The 22,447-nt window shown below is 41.9% G+C and overlaps 1 protein-coding gene across 3 annotated transcripts in view; it reads right to left on the bottom strand.

Annotated features, from left to right (window-relative positions):
* Positions 1–22,447, bottom strand: part of LOC101487998 (arf-GAP with coiled-coil, ANK repeat and PH domain-containing protein 3) — a 58,788-nt gene that overhangs the window by 5,691 nt on the left and 30,650 nt on the right. The window contains exons 3-23 of one of the 3 annotated variants that reach the window (XM_076883898.1): positions 21,153–21,272; positions 20,743–20,796; positions 17,396–17,454; positions 16,921–17,104; positions 16,710–16,754; positions 16,502–16,597; positions 16,286–16,360; positions 14,949–14,960; positions 9,877–9,989; positions 9,515–9,566; positions 9,207–9,307; positions 8,974–9,085; positions 8,623–8,855; positions 4,583–4,652; positions 4,307–4,401; positions 4,004–4,224; positions 3,819–3,909; positions 3,491–3,591; positions 3,153–3,376; positions 1,409–1,518; positions 202–312 (exon numbers count right to left, since the gene is read on the bottom strand). In XM_076883898.1, the coding sequence (XP_076740013.1) occupies positions 202–312; positions 1,409–1,518; positions 3,153–3,376; positions 3,491–3,591; positions 3,819–3,909; positions 4,004–4,224; positions 4,307–4,401; positions 4,583–4,652; positions 8,623–8,855; positions 8,974–9,085; positions 9,207–9,307; positions 9,515–9,566; positions 9,877–9,989; positions 14,949–14,960; positions 16,286–16,360; positions 16,502–16,597; positions 16,710–16,754; positions 16,921–17,104; positions 17,396–17,454; positions 20,743–20,796; positions 21,153–21,272 (2,279 nt within the window). Of the gene's footprint in view, positions 1–201; positions 313–1,408; positions 1,519–3,152; positions 3,377–3,490; positions 3,592–3,818; positions 3,913–4,003; positions 4,225–4,306; positions 4,402–4,582; positions 4,653–8,622; positions 8,856–8,973; positions 9,086–9,206; positions 9,308–9,514; positions 9,567–9,876; positions 9,990–14,948; positions 14,961–16,285; positions 16,361–16,501; positions 16,598–16,709; positions 16,755–16,920; positions 17,105–17,395; positions 17,455–20,742; positions 20,797–21,152; positions 21,273–22,447 lie in introns of all 3 variants that reach the window. The other 2 variants (XM_004545131.2, XM_076883897.1) reach the window with 2 other exon arrangements.

Genomic DNA, 22,447 nt, shown 5'->3' on the forward strand with positions numbered 1-22,447 from the left:
TGGTGCAAGTAATTCTTTTAGTCACATGGATTAAAGCATGGATCAATACCACAAAAGACAAACATATGGTCCACAGAGAGAAAAAATTCAGCTGACTGCATTTAAATTGTTAAAGTTTTGCCAGGTTAGTTGCTTGTTCAGCAAAACCATGAAGTAATACATGTTCTTCCAGATCAGCTACTATTACACAGAGTGTCTTACAGGGTGACGATGTCTGCATTGGCAGCCTGGACAGCGATGCTTAAAGGATCATGGCCCTGTTCATCCACCTCTGTTTGTGATGCTCCTCTTTTCAGGAACAGACACACCTGGCTGTACAAACAAAGATGGGAAGACAAAAAAAATTTCTTTACCCTACAGGGTCCCAGTTTTGCTCACTGGTTGACCACATGCTATAAGGCTAAAGTGTAGCAGCCTGGGTCCCAGTCTCACTTGTGGGCATTTGCTGCGCCCCATTCCCTCGTTTCCTGTCTGATTCTTATATAAGACATCACCAAAGGCTCTGAATGGTATCATAAAGTGGATATCCCCATTATGATCATGTCAAGCACATCATGTTAGGAATATCTCCACCTATTTGCTGTTCAAAACATCTGTTTATTAAGGGTAACCAATGACAAGAAGCTTGGCTTAAAAGAAGAGAAGCTATAACAGCTTGTTTCAGGCAGTACAATAAAGAAGGATTGTTTTTAATGCCACCCTAGCAGAGTCAAAAAATAAAATATGGTCCACAATAGCAATAGTGACATGGCAGATTTTGTGGAATGCACACATGATGACTTACTGATGTGGTATTCACTGATGCCTTTTAGTTTATCTCTGTGCTCCATACTTTAGTCTGAACGTATAGGTCCAGTTTAAGCAGTTTCAAATGTGAATACTTCAAATACTTTAAAGCAATGAGTTACTCGTGATGGCAAGTATCACGTGGGATTATACTGCATACCAGAGGAAGACTTTTGTGTGCGTTTTTTTTTTTTTAACAGTGACACTTCCTGTAGTTTTTCCTGGTTAAAACAACATAGAGTGTCAAAGAATAATATGATTATCAAAACTGGTTAGGCAGTTTTGTTATAGGGAAAGATTACTTCATGCATTCCTTAACATTCAAAACAAAAGTTATTCACTGCTGTTGGTACATTAATATTAGGTGTACCAACAATGGTTTACACATTCGCCTGGCAAGAGAAAAGGTGGTTCAATTCTAGCTGGAGACATAAATCCCCTTTGGGACTACGTCTGGCGCAAAACTCAAACACAGGGAGCCACCTGCTGTGGTAACCACTTTGTGGGAAGGGAGCAGCTGAAAGTAGCTTTTACCTAATAATTTCCACATTTCATGACATTATACACAGGCTAGAACACAATGATTATCAGACACAGCTTATTACTTCCATGTCTCTCTTACCCAGTGTGCCCCAGGTCGGTTGCATGGTGCAGTGGGCCTCTGCCTCTCATGTCCCTCTGGTTCACATCGGCCCCATTCTGTAGCAAGAACTCACAAGCTATCAAGGAGCCCTAACAAAGAGACAGATGGAGAATTTCAAGTCTACAGTGTTCATAATGGCAGACGATGCATTTACGTGGAGAGTCTTTCTTGTTTTTAATCGTTTATGACTGCAGATGTTTTTTTAATGTAGACAGTCCAGATAAAAAAGATTTTCTTTATCCCAACAGAGAAATTATTGTGTTACAGCAGCAGGATAAAAAATTACAATAAAAGCACAATCTATAATAAATACACAATAATAATAATAATAATAATAATGGATACTTTATTGATCCCCATGGGGAAATTACTTGTTTTTCTCTGCATTTGACCCATTCACTCAGTGAAGCAGTGGGCAGCCCACTAAGCAGGCGCCCGGGGAGCAGTGTGTAGGGACGGTACCTTGCTCAGGGGTACCTCAGGGTAGCCGTTAAGTGGATTCGAACCGCCGACCTTCCGATCATGGGGTGCCCACTTTACCTACTGAGCTATCCCTGCCCCCACAACATAGTAAAAGTGCCACTGCCGCATAGTGAGGGTCTTATATTGTGAGATAGAAAGTTTGCACTATATACACACCCAACAGTGATAAAAAAAAAACAAAAAAACAACACAAATAAAAAAGTGAAATAAAAATGAGGTTAATTTAAAGAAGGTTTTTTTTTTTTTTTTTTAAAGAGTGTAATGGAGCAGTATAAATTGCATTAATAAATAATATGGATATTTTAAACTCAAGAAACACCTTCAAGAAGGTATAATGCAGAAATATGTGTGCAGTATCTTGTGCCTGACAAACATGTTCACCTGTCAAGAAGAGTTATTGTACAGTTTCACTGAGAACGGTAGGAATGATTGCCTGAAAAGGCGCATATGAAGGGGTTGAATAAGTCTGAGGGAGAAGGAGCTGTGCTGCCTCTGTAGTGTGGAGGAGAGCTGATGACTCAAATGCCCTCCAGATTCTGGCCAATGATGTGAATTAACTCTCCACCCATGATGTTAATGGGCCTAATTACAATTTTTTTTCCCTCCGGAAGTCAAACACCATTTCTTTTGTCTTGCTAACATTGAGAAGGAGGAGGTGATTTCCAACTACTGCAGTGTCAGAAAGCTTCTGCATGTGGCATGTTTCACTGTTGTACTAGAAACCTGCGGTGAACAAAGTAAACAGGAATGGAGACAGGACTGTCCCCTGTGATGCCTGAGTATTACAAACCACCACACCAGCTGTGCAAACTGAAGCCACTCTGACAGAACAGTAGAAGTGGTGACACCCATTCTGAGCAGCTTCTCACTTAGAAGTGGTTGGATGGTATTAAAGATGTGGAGGGAAAAAAAACAAATCCCCCAAACCCCACAATTCTCTCATAATGCCAATAGTACCATCCATACTATCCAGGTGGGAGAGACATGCAGCAGCATGTAGATATCCACCCTCAACAGAAACTGGCTTAAAAGGGTGGAGAGCATGTGTCACCTGCAAGCAAAGTCGGCAAGAACCAGTTTCTCCAGCACCTTCATGACATTTGACATCAAGGGCACTGGTCTGAAGTCACTTAACAATTAAACAGATAAACTTAATTTAATAAATGAAATTATTCATTTACATCCACATCACTTTATCCAAACCAAAACACCCACACATGTTTATTACAGAGCGTCTCACCCCTATCACAGCCTGAATGAGTGGCGTTTTCCCCTCCTCTTCCTCGCAAGCGGCGTGTACGTCAGCACCGTGTGCCAAAGCCTCCGCCATGAGCGGCAAGTTGTGGAGTCGGGAGGATCGGTATAGGAGCGCGCCAGGGTGGAGTTCTCTTGGGTCTTCAGGGTCTGAGGATACTTCCTGTTCAATTTCCACCTCACCACTGGAGGACTCCTCTGACTCCTCTTCTGTGTGTGAATAATTTAACATGAGAATGAGCGACAATATAAGTACATGTAACACGATTTAATTTAAATTGTAGCTACTTACACTGGTGGCACAGAGCCCACAAGCACACGTACCTTCCTCTGTTACACTGTCCACCACTGAGCCAAAGGCCAGGACGTCTGTGCTCCCGTCAGTACTTCCTCCCAGGCCGCTGTCGCTACTGAGACCTGCAGGGCCAAGCATTGCCAAGCCACGGACACGTTAATCATTACTTGGCACAAACTGCATTACATAAAGACACGTTATCGGTTGGATTGCTCAGGAAATCACAAATATGTGGAAAACTGCTATAAGAACTTCAGTTTCTGAGTTATTTTGTTTCACTGTGGAGCCTTTACCTAAAATCTTCTCTAAAGTCTACAATAACAATGCACTGTATCAACACATTGTGTAGTGGACTTACTGCGAGGACCAGAGCCAGTGTCAAAGTAGGAAAATAATGAGTCCAACTCATCTGGACAGAACAGCGAGTCCCGGCGAAACTTTGCTGCAGCTGCTGCAGGAGAATAAAAGATCAGAACAAGAGCTCAGTCTGGGCTTCACAGTGTGTTTGGTTTTATCACCACATCACAAGTCCCCACACTGACCTGCTGAGAGGTTTGCCGGCGAGGCGCTGCCAGGTTCATATCGGTGATATTTCCTACGAGCCTTGTTGGGTGCCCGAACAGAGCTGTTGTGTCGCTGGCATTTCTTCACTGTCCAAGGGCGGGACTTCCTTTCACCTTGCACGAGCGCTTCGCTGCCACTCATCTTCTTCAGGAAGCGTTTCTCCACGTATTTAGATTTGATCCAGGCCTCTTTCTCCTGTCTGGAGGTAAATGATCATAAGAAAGAAGGTAAAAGGTATCTTTAGAGTCTTGGAAAAATTACTCTGCTGGATAGAAACTGACCTTGAACTGGAGGGGCCTGGTTTTTTTGCTCCGAGTTCTTCACAGGATCCCTCATAAATCTGGTTGATCACAGTATTCCCCAATTCACACATCAGCTAAATATAAGATGAGAGAACAAACATGAGAGAGACAACACGGAAAGTGAACATTTTTTTAAAAGGGCTAATTAAAATTGCATTAGCAATGAACTAAAGGAATAAGACGTGTAACTCTGCTGGGAGGAAAAAGCATGGCAGAGGGAAGATGAGATGTAGGCAAAGCGTTAAGAAGGCACACCTTAAGTAATTCTGGCTCCCACGAGTCTAACGTCAGTGAACGCACTTTAGAGAAATGGACCCCTAAACTCCTGAAAGAAACAAGAAAAAGAGACTTTAAAAAGAGTTTTTATCCAACTGGAAGAACTTAGCACAATCTTACTTTTGCTACTTTTATTTAAACTGCTTGGGGCGGCAGATGTCTGAAGCTATGCTCATAAGACCCTGGAGTAAAAACAGTATTGTCTTATTACTTAAAATATACACAAACGCGACAAATCCAGTATGAAAAACCATAGATTTGTGCTTTTTTTCTTATTAGTATTACATATTCCTCTTCACTCTGCTGACCCATGACTGCACTCCATCATACAGCTCCAACCTCTTCATCAAGTTTGCGGACGACACAACGGTGGTGGGTCTCATTAGCAACAGGGATGAGACCGACTACAGAAGTGAGGTGAGACGCCTGGCCACGTGGTGTGCTGACAACAATCTCTCTCTGAATGTGGAGAAGACAAAGGAGATTGTTGTGGACTTCAGGAGAATGCACACCCAACATGCTCCTCTGACCATTGACGGAGCGTCTGTGGAGAGAGTGAGCAGCACCAAGTTCTTGGGTGTGCACATCACAGAGGATCTCTCCTGGACGTACAACACCACAGCACTGGCCAAGAAATCACAGCAGCGTCTCTTCTTTCTCCGCAAACTAAGAAGAGCAGCCCCCATCATGTACACTTTCTACAGAGGCACCATCGAGAGCATCCTGTCGAGCTGCATCACTGTGTGGTTTGGAGCCTGCAATGCGTCCTGTCATAGAACCCTCCAACGCATAGTGAGAGCTGCAGAGAGGATCATTGGTGTCTCTCTCCCCTCCCTCCAGGACATTTACAGCACCCGTCTCACTAAAAAAACCCTTTGCATAGCGGCTGATCCCACGCACCCAATGCAAAGCTTCTTCAAGCTGCTGCCGTCGGGGAGGAGACTGCGGAGTCTCCAGGCCAGGACCAGCAGGCTGAAGGACAGCTTCATCCATCAGGCTGTCAGGAAGCTTAACTCCCTCCCGATTCTGCCCCCTCTCCCCTCTTCTCCACCACGGTCTCACTGAACTCTGTCACACACACTCACACACACACATTCTCTGACTCACTCACTGGCCTGCACCAGTTACCAGTCACTTTGTGGAGCATTGGACTGCCATTACCTCATAAGACTTTGTGTTACACTATCTCATACCGTACATTACCAAATCTCCATTTGCACTATTTGCCTATTTGCACTACTCTGCCTGGTTTGCACTCAATGTCATTTACCCTTATATTGTATAGCTTTCTTGTTATATGTAAAATTGTATTATATTATTTAATTTTTTTTACTTTAAAATATTTTACTTGCATTTTTAATCACTCTTATATTTAAATGTTCATTTTCTATTTTATCTAGGGATTGAGAGTAACGAAGTTTCTATTCTCTGTATGTCCTGTACATGTGGCAGAATTGACAATAAAGTTGACTTTGACTTTTGACTTGACTTTGATATACATTTATTTAATTTTAATTCTAGTGCAGCCAGCCTTTTTATGGATACAGTTTTGACTGATAAGGCTACAGTGGGGCAAAAAAGTATTTAGTCAGCCACCGATTGTGCAAGTTCCCCCACTTAAAATGATGACAGAGGTCAGTAATTTGCACCAGAGGTACACTTCAACTGTGAGAGACAGAATGTGAAATAAAAATCCATGAATCCACATGGTAGGATTTGTAAAGAATTTATTCGTAAATCAGGGTGGAAAATAAGTATTTGGTCACCTCAAACAAGGAAAATCTCTGACTCTCACAGACCTGTAACGTCTTCTGTAAGAAGCTTTTCTGTCCCCCACTCGTTACCTGTATGAATGGCACCTGTTTGAACTCATCATCTGTATAAAAGACACCTGTCCACAGCCTCAAACAGTCAGACTCCAAACTCCGCCATGGCCAAGACCAAAGAGCTTTCGAAGGACACCAGGAAAAGTATTGTAGACCTGCACCAGACTGGGAAGAGTGAATCTACAATAGGCAAGCAGCTTGGTGTGAAAAAATCAACTGTGGGAGCAATCATCAGAAAATGGAAGACATACAAGACCACTGATAATCTCCCTCGATCTGGGGCTCCACGCAAGATCTCATCCCGTGGGGTCAAAATGATCATGAGAACGGTGAGCAAAGATCCCAGAACCACACGGGGGGGCCTGGTGAATGACCTGCAGAGAGCTGGGACCAAAGTAACAAAGGTCACCATCAGTAACACACTACAACGGCAGGGAATCAAATCCCGCAGTGCCAGACGTGTTCCGCTGCTGAAGCCAGTGCATGTCCAGGCCCGTCTGAAGTTTGCCAGAGAGCACATGGATGATACAGCAGAGGATTGGGAGAATGTCATGTGGTCAGATGAAACCAAAGTAGAACTTTTTGGTATAAACTCAACTCGTCGTGTTTGGAGGAAGAAGAATACTGAGTTGCATCCCAAGAACACCATACCTACTGTGAAGCATGGGGGTAGAAACATCATGCTATGGGGCTGTTTTTCTGCCAAGGGGACAGGACGACTGATCCGTGTTAAGGACAGAATGAATGGGGCCATGTATCGTGAGATTTTGAGCCAAAACCTCCTTCCATCAGTGAGAACTTTGAAGATGAAACGAGGCTGGGTCTTCCAACATGACAATGATCCAAAACACACCGCCCGGGCAACAAAGGAGTGGCTCCGTAAGAAGCATTTGAAAGTCCTGGAGTGGCCTAGCCAGTCTCCAGACCTCAACCCCATAGAAAATCTGTGGCGGGAGTTGAAAGTCCGTGTTGCTCGGCGACAGCCCCAAAACATCACTGCTCTCGAGAAGATCTGCATGGAGGAATGGGCCAAAATACCAGCTACTGTGTGTGCAAACCTGGTAAAGACCTATAGTAAACGTTTGACCTCTGTTATTGCCAACAAAGGTTATGTTACAAAGTACTGAGTTGTATTTTTGTTATTGACCAAATACTTATTTTCCACCCTGATTTACGAATAAATTCTTTACAAATCCTACCATGTGGATTCATGGATTTTTTTTTCACATTCTGTCTCTCACAGTTGAAGTGTACCTCTGGTGCAAATTACTGACCTCTGTCATCATTTTAGGTGGGGGAACTTGCACAATTGGTGGCTGACTAAATACTTTTTTGCCCCACTATACATGATGGAAAGTTTGACATATCAAAAAAGAACTGATACACTTGTGTGGACGTGACTGTAACGGGATGCTTGAATGCAGAAGATTAAACAGGCATGTGTTAAAAACAAGCAGAAGCAGGGCAAATGTCAGTCACATGTGACGTGTTGTTCTCTTCTCTGGAAAGGAACATCTTTTTTTTGTAAATAGCCTTACTAAACTAGGACAGTTTCATTTTAAGGTTGGGCAATCAAGAAAAACTCACCAGAGAAAACAAACTGACAAAGCAGGTTTAAAGTCCAGTTTGTTTACTGCAGGCATTCAGTTTGATTTGACCACGTATGCATGTGGTATGATTGTCACCCATGCTCAAAACCGTTCTCCAACGCTTCCTCAATAACAAGTTAAGTAATCAAATAAATATGTGAGCAGACGTGTGTCACCACTTCTACAATGTAGTCACAAACTAGAAAAAAGTTATGAATGTAATGCTCTGTATAAGGTTATTGAGGGCTGTGTGAGTGCAACCTAGCAGGGGAATGAGGATGGGGTCAATCATTTAGATTGTGTTAGTATACTTCTGAGCTCCTAATTTCTTTTTAGACCTTCATTATATGTTTGAATTTCTGTTTACTTATAGCCTTAGTCTCATCTATGTTCTTTGTCATGCTGTCTGTGTATTCAGTTTGTTTGCTTGCGTGAGCTCCCCTTTGTGGCTTCACCTGTTGGAAGTCAGCCAAAATAAATGGCTCACTTCTTGTTAATTTTGACTGCCTCCTACATCATGTATTTTGGTGTCTTTAAAAGATTTACAGTCCACAGGGTCTGTGTGATTGTTGCACAATAACTGCAGCCCTTAGTGTACAGTCACCTGTGGATCCCTGAGCACTCAATGCAGAGCAGCACTCCCAGGTTGATAGAAGCCCAGCAGGGAGCCGTTTGGCCACAGTCACTGCACAGCTCATTGCCTGGCAGGCTCTGCACCCGCTGGAGGAGGCTTTCTCCTCCTCCCCGAACTCCCTTATCAGCCCTCTCTCCTCTCTCTCTGGGTTCACTGGCAGAGTCAATGCTGCTGGTGGAGGGTGAGGCAGTCCGGTCCAATCGCTGTGAAGATGGAGTTACAAGTTAGCGATGGAGACTTGATCAAATCTAAGGAAAAATAAAGGCTTGCATTACAGGATTGTGTAAGTGTTATTGTATTGGGTTATGTGTTTGTTTTCACCTCGATGTAATAGTTGTCGGTGATGTCCTTGTAAGCAGAAGCGATGCTTGCCTGGACAGCCTGGATCCATGCCTGCCTCAGCTTCTCAGACTCAGCCTGCAGCATGCAGCTCCTAAAGGTTTATAGAAACTAGTTATAAACATCTTTATCTGTTTAATATTTTAGCTTAAGTCTGTTGCAATCTGAAAAAAAATAAAGTTGAGCTTATTCTGGAGTGAAATACACACACTTACTTAGTGGGTGAAACCACCTCAAAGCAGAACCGCCTCTCATTATCTTCACATGGTTTGACTGAGCACAACCTCAAATCCTCAACAACCACTGTCAAAGAATCCTGCCATTGAAAAAGGGGAGTGCCAGAAAAACAAAGCTTAGTGACAGGATCGACAGGAAAGACAAGACACTGGTTGACCTGCTATTATACAAATGGTGGCAAATAGAATTCAGAACTCTAAACTGTGTAGGTTAGCTAGAGTGGTGACAAAATCCTAGCATAAGGACCCCAAAACGGTAGATTTACATTTACAAAATTAGAGTGTACCTTGAGTTTCTTTTGGTAGACCAGCTGGCTGTTTTGTATAGAAAACCACCGCCTGGAGGGGGTTGAAGGTATGAAATCAGATTGTTAGAGTGACAGAGATAGGCTGACTCAAATGCTGAAGTCTACTTTCAGTACTGAACCAATGGAATGAAATCGACTAACTTAGTAGAGCTCAACAAAGCACATTCCTTCTTCAGTTATTCTACATAGAAATCTGAGAGCTCACAGGCAATAAAGTTAGAAAGATGAGCTTTTTACCCCCATCTTGTCACATTAGTGTATTTTCCATATGAACAGGTTATGGCTGATTTGTAAGCTAACCTCGATTCTATTTTGTTATATATCGTAACTTTCCATTTTACCTATTCCAGGTCTTGAATGCATTGCTGGCCCTCTTAAAGAGGTAGCCCTCCATAACCACACCATTGGGTGCATCCACATTGAATTCCAGCTTAGGGTCATCATAGGAAAAATCCTGTGAAGCGAACATATGAAGTAATTATTTGTGTGAAACAATGAGCGTAAAGTCCACAACAAATGTCTGCGTAACCTTATCGCGGGCTCATACAATAGCCGTGCCTCCTCAATAATCAGTGTCCTCTCTACAACACGATTAGTTTACATTTAAAGATTGTGTCAGAATTTCTCGACCATTCAGCTAAACCTTTTGTACCTATTTGTATATCTAAGATTAGCCAAGAAGGGTCTCTAAAGTCAGATGCCACCTGTTCAGCAAAGTGAAGAACAAAAGCACACAGATTGTGAAATGAGAGCCGAGGCTCAGGTTTGCTTATCTTAGGTGACACTTTGATCTGAGGGAGTACTAAACATATGGCAGACTAGTAGGCACACATACTTTCTACTCAGGGAAACCCTGTAATTTTCCACTTTCCTTTAGCTTTGTTAAAAGCATAAAAGCCTTTTCACTGATTCCTTGCCACAAAGTCACCTCCCATTCACTGAAACGAACGGATTCAGACATAAGATAAGTAGGTGAACTGCCATGTGACACGGAGGTACTATAATAACACAAAATTCTTCAGCAACAATTCTTCCAAAACATGCAGGCCCTAGAAAGCAAAAACATGATGTGATGTGGTACAACAGCTTGGTTCTCCACCGGCCAAACACCTGGAGGTGTTTCCAAGTGATTCAAGAGCCACTTATGCGCAACATTTGCTGGAGAGCAGCAGGCTAGTTGTAGGCTCTCCAACTGGGCGTTTTTGCACCAACTTTACAGAATAAAAGACAGAAGAACATTTGGAGGAACACCCGTGTTGGCATTTCCCTTAACTCCAGTTTTCCCTCATGCAGCTAATTGTTGCATTTTAAACTTTTAAACCTGTTGTCTGTTCACCAATGGAAAAAGGAACAGCGTACAAGAGTCGAACAGAAGCTCTCATCAAAACTTCAGGTTAAATAAATAAATAAAAGCTCACCAGCGTGTAGCTCAGCATGCCAAGTATCTTCATCTTTATCACATTGACATCCAGCAGCATTACGATGTCGACAGGAAAATAAAAGCTTAAATTCATAAATAAATGATGATAAAGGAGACAAATGTGCTCCTCATGCGAGTCCAGACACACACTGTCAAAGAGGAACAGCGACAGGCTCGTGCCGCTCCTCCGGCCGCGTGGACCCGGCGCGGGCGCACATTAGCATACAGCTGTCACCGTGTCCTCGCGCCCCGCGGGGATGACCCCTGCAGCGCCTGCTGAAGATCAAACGTTTCATTTTCCTGCTGCATGTGAGGCCCTAAACGTAGCCATACCTCATCCCCGCCCCACCCGCGATTTAAGGCTGCCCTTTCAGCGTCTTCTGTGGGAGTTAGTTTTCCATCTGTCTGCAGCTCTAAAACTTTTTCCTGCTTAATCAAGCTGACATTATTGCTCCCCAAACACCAGCCCGGAGCACCCTCTTCCCACCTTAAATCAGCCGGGACCGCGCAAGAATGCAGCGACTAGCCCAAAGGCGCTGGAGGCTGCATAGCGCCACTGAGCCAAACTGCCCTATTAAGTCACTGTGAACCCCGCAGCTGAATTCTACTGATACGCTTCAATTATAAGTTACACTAATTGATACAATTTAGTAATGAAAAACTTAAACACACATAAGCTTCTGCTGCTGGGGGCTTCCTATGATGCACTTGGTCACTCTGTCTTTTAACTACAGCATTTAATCATTAGCAATTCTTAAACTCTGACTCTCCAGTAGTTTGCCTTTTGTGCTGCCTCCCTCTGTGCTCTTCTCTTTCCTCTCACACCCAACCAGTCCCTGCTCCTGTGGTTCCATCAGTGGTTTCTTCCTGCTAAAAGGGAGCTTTTCCTTCCCAAGGTCGCCAAGTACTTGCTCATGGGGAATGTGTGATTGTTCTTTCTAATATTTTAGGGTTTTTACCTTACAGTATAATCTGAATTGAATCACTGATAAGTTATTGCAGTGCAAGCTCAGTTTTATTATTACATTCACAGTAGTTTAGTGATTCTGCAGCAATTGCGGCACCCAGCATGACTTAGGAGGACACTGAGCCCATGGGCCTGTGCTGGTCAGACTTTGTATGTTACTCCACGTGTCTCTTTGAAGACTAAAAAGAGCTCATTCATCAGCTTTTGCATTTAGTTTTAAATCATAAAACAACAGGAAATGTGCTGAGGATAATGGGTAATGCAAGAATGTAGCGCACAAGTAGCCCAAAGACGCATCGAGCTGCATAATGGCACTGAGTCAAACAGTGGGCCCAAAACATAGCAGTGAGGCTGTATGAGACATGTTGAACCAGTTCCATATGTATATGTATATTACAAATACAAGTATTTGCATATAGTGAATTCCAGGTAAAGCCCTTTAATAAGGCACCCACTGAAGTGGAACGGCACCTGTCTAACAACAATTCCTACAAAGAAGTTTTTACTTTTTTTTTTAAAGGTGCCAAGCCTGAGCAGTCGCTATACAAACTGAAGATGTGCAATAACAATAACAACACAGCTCTTTTCCCCCCTAAAAGCACCTTTTGTTTGGAAGCACTGCAGCTGTCACAAGTCACAAGTGTTACGAGTCAAAAGGAAGCCCTTAATTCTAACACACAGAATAATGCGTAGCTTTATACAAATATTTATGCCCCCTCCTGTCTTACAACCTTCAATTAGCCAGGACTGTTCAAGAATGCAGTGCACAAGTAGCTTAAAGGAACAGGAGGCTGCATAACAAAAGAGACCCTGAACATGCAATTTTGGCAACATACCAGTAAGGCTGTGTAAGACATGTTGAAACATTTCCATACATTTGGAGGTAAACTGCATGTGATAATTTGCATATAGTGAATAACATTCCAGGCAATTGTCTTCATGTTAAGTAATAACACATCACACCACAGACACGCAACGCACACTGAGCTGAAACAACACCTGTGTAACGCAGCTCCTACAGAAAAGTACTGCTTTTACAGGTGCCCAGCCTGAGCAGTCACTAGATAAACGAAGTCTGAAGAAATGTTTTTTTTAACTGCCTTTTCTGTCAGGAAGGTCGTGAGCCTGTTTGGGACCATCAACCACAGGGACACCTCGGCAGTTGTCACCAGTCAGCAGAAAATTATTACGAAAAAATACCTCATCCTAATACGCTGCAAGCAAACATGTGTTACAAATGGATATAGTTTGGGCAATTTATTGATAAAGGCGGTTAAGGAAATGTTTAGTAAACACCCTAGTTTTTTTCTGGTGTTTTTGCGTTTGCTTGATTTAAAAATGTTGTACAGTTAAAAGTGGTGACAATGGAGGAGGAGAGAGTTGAGGCCCTGGTTCCCCAGGGAGCCACAATGATGTTCTGCACACACACAAAAAAGAGCTGCTGTGAAAGAAAGGCACGAGGGAGCGTGTGATCTGTGCAGGAGGACGGGCTGAGATGGGGAGGGAGCCGCCGGGGCAATCAAAGGAAGCGCGAGGTAATGAAGAAGAACCCACTGTGTAAGTATGCAATGGCTAAAATGGTCTCTCACTCATCACCTGATTACTGTTTCTGCTTCATCCTAATGCCAACAATGCCCCTTTCACATAACCCCACACTAATATATTTATCTGTGCTCATCCCTTATTAACTTCTCTGCAAATAAAGCAGGCAGGCTTAACTACTTCCATGAATCGGTCTTATTTTTACCCTGAGTGCTGAAGTTACTGTTAATAAAGAATGCATTGCATCTATAATTCACAGCTTCTGCCGTCTCATAGCGCCCCTTCCCACACTACTACATTTGCATATGGAAGGAATATCAGAAACAACAGACGTCAGTGTTCAGTGGGGAAAAATAAATTGAAATGGCTCGTGGCAGTGTTTTCTCTTTAAATTCTTGATGCAGTGATGCTTTTTCTGTCTTCGTGTAACTACAGGTTTTTTTCTTGATAAAAGCACTTCCTGAGAAAGACCAGACATCTGATTTGAAAGAGCTTTGAGTTTTTCCCTCTTTGAGAGAGACGGCCTCCGTCATCTGTCTCGCCCTGTTGTCTGGATCTTTCACTTTTTTTCTCTCTTCATCTTTTTCCATTGCTTGCCTTCACATTCAAGACCCGGCTGTGCATCTTAATGCCATCTGTTGACTTTGGCTGTAAGCTGGCAGTTGTAACTTTAGGTTTTCTGACCTGTCAGAATGAGGATTGGTTCTGCAAAGACACCAAAAAGGCAGAGCTGGCTCCAAAAAACAGTGCTGGCACTGTGTTGGTGATAGACAGATGTTTGATCATCAGATCATCACCACTTCGCTTTGATATTTTTACACACAGACTGTAATGATTTATTTAACAATTGAATATAATAATCTGTGTTGTTTTGGTGACTTATTTTAGAGTCTTACACTCTTATAAAAACTGTTTAAGAGGAAGTCTGTGCTAGAAATTTCAAGAAGGGCACATCGGTGTGACACGCGTCAGCGCCTTCAGACAAATACTGACGTTAACGTCTCTCCCACGCAAACACAGTCTCGCTTTATGCTTACAAAAAGGCACACTGATTTATGCATCAGTCGAGCTGGTGAAACAACTACTACCACTGCTACACATACACAATGACTGGTAGACAAAGATCTTCTGGGGCAGGAAAATTTACAGGTTTTCAGGAAAGTGAGATTACTTTCATTTTATTTTTAATTTCCAGACAATGTGCCCTTGAGAGCTAGAGTACAAACTTCAAGGATCAGCTGAAAACCTATACCAGTCGACACAAGAAACCTGACACCTAGAGCCAAACAGGCCCGGTCAAAATACGGGCTAACAATTGCAAAGCAGGTCTGTGTTTCTTGAACCGTCCATTACTGCAATGTTCCACACATTTTTTTCTTTTAAAACCCAAATCAAAAAAAAAATTAACATATATGTGGTTCATTTTAACCAGTAAGCCAAGGTTAAGGTACAGACGAGAGAAAAAAAACAAAAAACAAACTCACCTGCATCAGAGTCTGTGAGGAAGAGGCCAAGCAAGGACACAGCGAAGAGAGAGAGTGAGAGAGGGGGAAGAAATGCATTAGAGGAGGAACATGACTGCGTTAATTTCACCAGAACAAACTAAATAAGAATAAATATGTGCAACTGATGAGTGTCACAAGCGGGCGACATCAGAGAGCTCCTGAGAAATACACATAAAACAGCTGTTCTTGATCTACTACAGCATGTTACACGTGAAGCGTTATTTTTCTAAAACCATCAGAAATGAAGCCCAGTGGCACAATTCAATGCACGTTTTATGGATTAAAAAGGACGAGTTGCTGAAAGGTCATTAATCCATGCACAAAGCTGTTCGTCGAGTCTGGCAGGATGCCTTCCCTGGGCAACTAAATTGACCGGAGGGAAGGGCCTCTGGCAGAAAAACAGGCATGCTTTTGGCATTTCTTCTGGCAACAGATGGATGATTTTTTTTATGCATCTGTGCATGTGTGTGGCTACTGCGGGGGTGGGGATGGTTAAAGAGTTGCTTTTCTTCCAGCGGAGTGAGCCGTGCATGTTTAGGGGACTTGTTCTTACTGTAATCCTGAACGCAAAACGCAGAATGCCGTCTATCAGTGTCAGTAAACAGGACAGTGGCATTTACTAAACAAACATAAATAGTTCAAGGCTTTGTTTTCCTCATGAAGGCATCTGTGGTCTCTGTAAGATCTGTTTCGCTTTGTTATTTTAATGCTGCCAGTTACATACCACTTTTCTTTTATTGAACTTCTACTGAATTAGGTGGTGACTGTCATGCTAAATGACAAAAAGAAATTCCTTTCAGCAACCTTTAAGGAAACATATCTAACATTCTGGTCAGCATAGACAATATCTGATGAGCACTTCAGATTTCACTATCAGTGCAAGTCCTCCTATGCTCCTACAGGAGAATCTGCACAGACCTGTGCAGTGGCTGCAAAAAGAGAAGCTGGAAATAGTCGTGAAAAGGCTAAGCTTTAGTATTTATGAAAATACAGATGATGTAGAGTCTCCACGCATTCTGTTTATTTTGTATTCTGATCTATTAGCATCATTACGAATGATCTCTCTCCAGTAGTTTGTTTCTTGTCTCATCACCCTCAAGCGGTCTCGGTGGATGGCTGCTTGTCCCTGAGTCGGTGTATCTAACATCCCTGTGCTGGTGTTGCTCCTATTTCATCATAATGATGCTGGTCCAGGGAAAAGTAAGCATAAGAAGTGGACGGTAAGGTTGCCCTAGTTTTCCTTGGAAGAAAACGACACAGGGATGAACTGTTATGGCAATGTGGGCTCAAAGATAAGAGCTGTGATGGTGTCTCACTCTCTGCTGGATGAGGGCGTGTTTGTGCTCCAGCTCCCTCTTCTCCACAGCCGAGTCAATGACCAGCTGATCTAGCTGCATAGAAGACAAGATCACATATGCAGCAGGAGCAGTGAGTGAAAAATAAAATATGTTTGTAAAATTAAAGGACAATGAAACTAGAAATCACATGGTATGGTTTCGTTATTATGTTTTGGGTTTGCTTGTTTTGTTTACCTGTGCAGCCAGTTTTTTCATATAGGGGTCAATCTCATCCAAGATGTTAAAGCCTTGTTGGAACAAAGTATACTGGGCTCGCATGAATGACAGCATCTGTAGCAGACAAAGGAAGTCAAATGACAAAGTTAAAACACACTGCACAGGTATACATATATGTTGTATATGTATAATTATGTGACGATACAGATGGATCCGAGTCACTCACTGCATCCAGGATTTCAAACTTCTTCTTGGCTTGAAGCACATTAATCTGCCAGAAACGAAGAGAAAAAGAAAATTCTACATTTTAGACGTACAGGAGAGATCTGAGAGCAGATCAAGAGTCTGTGCATGGGTTCAACAGAAGTTGACTCACAGTGCCACCTATTGGAAAACACTAGTAATAACAAGTAGAGTCTATGTTCTGTGTGCCTCACCTGTAGCACATAGTCCAGGGCCAGGTGCCGAAAAGCTTTGCGGCTGAGGATGAGAGCCTGCGTCGCCTCCTCCGCCTCATGCACCTTGTTCCTGGGTGCCTGCGCGTTCTTCACCTGCGCCAGCTCCATGTCCTCACGCACTCGATCAAACTGCTTCTTGGTATCCTTGAACTTCCGTATATCCCTGGTACAAGCACCATGAAGCACAAAGGTAAGAATTCACAGATTTTTGGCCAAATCAGAAACGGTGAGATCGAAATTCTTAATTTCTGTTATTATTGGGAGATTTCTGCATGCGAGTACAAAAATGCACACTTAACACAACAATTAAGGGACTAGATAGAAATCTTAAAACATGAAGTTACTTATAAAAACAGACATCTAGTCTTCATATAGCTAGTGGTTTAACATCTTGTTCACTTGTCCTCACCTCTCTTAAGTGCTTAAATCTACTCAAATGTGATGTGATACTCACTCTTTAATGAAGGTGTGAAGCTGCTGTTTGATGGACCTCTGAGCCTGGTCAAACAAAATCTGCGAGCAGATGGAAGGAAGAGATATCATGTGAGATACAGTGCACAGCAGTTAAAGAGCAAGCAATGAATACAGCTGAAAATCTGTAGTTCTCCGATCTGGGCACAAGATGGCATTATGATCCCTTTCATGTGATTACTTTAACGGCTTCAGCCACAAGCAGAGAGGAGCTGAAGGAAATGAGAAAAGCGAGCACACACGTGAACACACTCAGCTACCGCCTCAGTAGATTTTTAGCAATATTTGAGCCCACATTTTACTTCCTGTTAAGTATGGGATTCCATTTCCTGACTGTCTCATGCTCTCTTTCCTCCACTTCTCATGCATTTTAACCAACTCTTCTCTCCACTATAGGAAGTGAGTTTGTTTCCATTTTTATATTCCAGCCACTGCTGTTGATATTATCCTAGACTATATTAAGGAAACCGTGTGCCTTGTTGATTTATCTTTGTGCAACACACGTGCACACAAGCTCACGCAGACGCAGAGACTTACAGTAATTGCTTTATAATCACGCGCATGCGGACAGTGTACACAACAATCACTTTTGGTATCCTATGGATTAAACTTTCTATAGCAATCCCTAGTTTGCAAGCATACACATTGAGGATTATGGGCTTAGTGTACATGTAAGCCTCCAACCACATGATATCTCTGCAGGGCCTGATAACACACAGCGGATGAGACTCCGATTTTTTGCTTGAGGTGGCTTGTCATTCTGCAAATGTAGAGCACGCTCAGTGTGGAAATTTGAAGTGGACAACGTCAAGCAATAGAATGATTTATTCCTTCATAAGCATGTGTGAACTTCCTGCAGAGCCTGTCTTTTAAGTATTGTGCAATGGATTCTTAAAATAAGGAGGAAAGACTTTGCAACTCCTCCCATGTCTCCTTTCACTGGAAACACTTCAATCAATGTTTAATTAGTGCAACAATAAATAGCCACAATTAAATGACTACATTATTTTAGTCAGCAGATAATGTATAAAAGTATTACGTTTGTTCTAAGAATGACGAGATATTTTGAGAATATTTACCTTAAACTCAGCTCAACTAACTAAACTGAAATCTAAACTGAAATTAATCTATTATCCTCTAGTTCCCCTCTGTGACTAATAAACAATTTAAAATAAATCATTAAGAAATTGTGAGGAAATAACCCATAATCCCAATAAAATGAAGTATAATCCTTTCACACCATGGATTCATGCTTAAGAAAGCTACTTTCACCTGCTCCCTTATTAACAAGAGGTCATCACTGCGGGGGCGCATGTTTGATTTGGCCGGATGTACGCCGAATGCCCTTTCTGAAGCAATCCCAAAGGGGATTTGTGTCTCCTGCCCTTGACAGAACCAGGGATTGTTTGGAGGTACTACCATGCATTCATCATTAAAATGCTGAAAATGGAAAACTACCTGAGAACATTTTTAATAAATGATGTTTCATCAGACTGCACTGGCACAACGCTGAATTGTGTTGAGCAAAATAGTGACAGTCTCCAAAACGGGGTGTAAGAAATGAAACCCAAAACAATTTCTGTACATCTGATAGAAACTAATCCAAATGTTCCACTCAGGCCTGCACTTGATTATAATGCCTTGGGCTCGACCCAGCCCAACCTACATGATGTCAGCACTCAATTTCCTCATGCAATTCTCTTGAAATTCAGAGATCCTCTGTGTCTCCGTGCCCCATCAGCCATCCCTCTTGTACCTGGGATGGAAAGCCAAAGCTCTTTTTTGCTTGTGGCCAAATAAGAACAGTGATCATCAACAGAAATATATCACAGTATAGAAAATCGCACAATGCTGTCAACAGGTACTCAAATGACAATATTAAAAAAAAAAAGAAATCTGCTCAGTTTCACTTTTTTAAGCTTCCTAATCTGTTGCTGAGACTGATCCATGTTTGAATGTAAACACATTTGCTTATATAATTTACTGAGAGATCCGTTTTTCTTTTGAATGCCCTTGTTTATGCTCGACAGCTGAAAAGCCTTAGGAACAGGCACTGATTGGTTAAGTAAAGACACTAAGGCTGCTTTTTATTAGGCTAACACATCTCCTTGATTCTCTTTCTCATATCTCTTCCTCACATCATCCTCATCATGATGGATGTGTAAGAGAGATGGCTGTTGGTCCTCTTCTCATATTTCAGGGAACTGAAGCTTCTCCATGAGGGTGACGGCACAGCAAACCGTGGGACTATGTTAGTAGATAAGATGCAGGGAAGTGTAAGTTAGCAAAGAAATGTATCCTTTATTTTTTCCTTCCCTTGTTTATTCACAAAATCTGCCAAACAAACACTCTTTAGAAGGGTGAATGAAGGGAAAGCAAGAAAAAAGGCGTCACAGAGGATGCATTGAGATGGTGTGAAAGGGCAGTGGAAAAGAAACAGCGTTCATAAAATTGGTGCTCTATGTAATATAAGCAAGGACTGCAGACATTACATAACTTGTAATGGATAGAAAGGAAAAGAGTACACCGCGTCTATAAAAAAAAGAGGAAATTATTGGTCTGATGTGGCTAATGGATCCTATGTAATAAGCAGAGATTTGATTTGACTTTAAAAAGGTGAAGTTGGAGATCATAACAGAACCATGCAACTGAAGAAGATTTATCTAAGAGATAACTCACACTCTGTGGAATAAAAAACAGAAAGCTTCAGATCTGTTACATTTGTGTCTCTTTGTCACTTCCTTTTTTATTCTGTGTTTATTTTCTTCCCCCACTTCCCTTCATTGTCAATACTCTCCTTTGTTCCTAATTTTGTCATGCATGCGTGCATAATGCATAAACATGGACTTGAGTGAGCATCTCAGAATATTACACACTGTCTTATATTGTCATGTCCTAATGATTACTGCTGATTACTTTAAAGTGCTGTAATATCTCTTTCTGCCTTGGGCTTTTTAAACCTGCATCATCATCTCAGCAGTGTGAGAAACCTTTCATAGAGTGAGAAATTTCGAGATCACACTTAGTCATGAGGAGAAATCACTCTGGAGTCATGTGGGGAAAACCTGTGAGCCTGTGAGTGTGCATGTGTGTGTTTATGCATTAACCTGCAATACACATCTGGTCCAGCATGTGGTTTGAATCACTGGCCAGTGTGGACAGATTCAAAGTCATTGAGTGATTTCACAGTTGAAGTGTTGTGTGTGTGTAAGAGTTGTGCATGCCTGAAAGATGTTAATATGTCAGAAGACCTGGGCTGTACCTCAACCTCTCACCTGTGGCTACAACATACAGTATGTCTGTGCGCGTGTGTGTGCAGCTGTGTCTTACCGTGTGGTAATTGACCATTTCTTGGAGGCTTTCGCCACACTTTTCAAGGCATTCCTGTGATGTAGAGTGCACAGTGTAAGCATGGATTTCCATATGAACGTCAAAATCTTTCTCACATAACAACTTATCTATACATGAGTACACATTACACAGGAAACAGAGACCAAATGCCTTCCTAAAAAACTATAAAGTCAGTTTCAGGTCTATATGCTTGCAGGCATGTAAAGTTTTAGTGTAAACGTCTCCTGTTCAAATCAGGTCACCTCTTCCATGCACACAACAACTGGAGGAATGCATGCAGGAATGTCCAAGTCAAAGACAGAGGAGAAGTCAGTTGCTAAGAAGCTGGCACTCAAATATTACTCAGTGAATCTGAACTCCGTGTTGAAGATATCCTTGCTTCTACTCACCGATATCATCTCCTCTTTCTTGCACTGCTGGGACAGGTCTCTGATGCCGTTAACAAAGAGCTTGTTAGCGCTGACATAGGCCCTGCCGGCCTCGATCATCCCGCTGCATAGCTTCACCAACTAATGGGAGGTGTAAAAACATCACTTTAATGCCCCCAAAACAAGAACACTTTCTATTTAAAGACTTTTTATACAATGAGATGTGAGGATATTAATAGTCAAAATGATGACGTAAATCAAACAAAGCCTATAAGAATCTTTTGCTCACATGCTGAATGCAAGAGGATGCTCAAATTTGGAATAATATTAATTTTGGAGGCCAGCGCAGGCCTTACTGAAGCTGCTGTGTCAGGAATCCAACTGAGAAGCATGTATTTATTAAGAAAGTAACTAAATGAGCAAATGAAAAGATGGAAATGAAGAAGATGATCAAAGGCCACTGACTGTATTGCATAACTATGATTAAAGCGGCGTCCCAAATCCCACACACCAACTTACTCACAACTTGGTACATAATAAATAGAGGAAATTTCAAACACTTGCTAATTAGCTCTGTGTTGTGCAACTCTACTGACACATGCAAGGTTGCGTGACTGCAATATTTTCCAAAAGTAGAGTGCAAGCTCTTGCAAAACACACTTGATGGCACTACACAGCATGAAGAGGTCATCATGGCATTCTGAGGTGCCTCAAGGAAAAAAATTGTTAATGTTTATTTATGGCTGGATCACCTTTTTGCTAAGCATTATGACAGAATTGGAAACAATTTAAATCTACTGCTGAAAAAAATAAGAAATAAACATTTTCCTGTGAAATATCTGAAATATACATTGTTGCAAAAAAAAAGCTTAATGCAAGCAATATAAAGACAGATGCAATTAGCAAACTTACTGCTCGTTAATGTTTTTACGGATGTTTTTACTAAAGTTTAAGTTGGCGCTAGAAGGGGAATCTCCAAAGACAAATGTATTCAAGTACCAAATTTCATAGAAATGTGACTAACCTCAGAGCCAAGGCACTAGCGTTGATACAACCTTGATAAGCAGACTTTAGGTATTAAAAAGCTTTGGGAGTCAATACACAACATTGAGAATTAAATAATATAGTATATTGTATAATATAGTATGCAGCCAAAGTCATGTCAGGGTAAACTGAAATTCTAAACAAAATGTAAATTAACAAGCGCAGACAGTAGAATGCCACATCATGACTTTCACTGTGACTGCTTTCCCGTTTTGCAAGTAATATGATAAGGTGCAGAAAGTTACACTGTCATTACCAATGCACTTATGCCG

This window comes from Maylandia zebra, linkage group LG5 (assembly GCF_041146795.1).
Source record: "Maylandia zebra isolate NMK-2024a linkage group LG5, Mzebra_GT3a, whole genome shotgun sequence".
In the NCBI taxonomy this organism is placed as follows: Eukaryota; Metazoa; Chordata; class Actinopteri; order Cichliformes; family Cichlidae; genus Maylandia; species Maylandia zebra.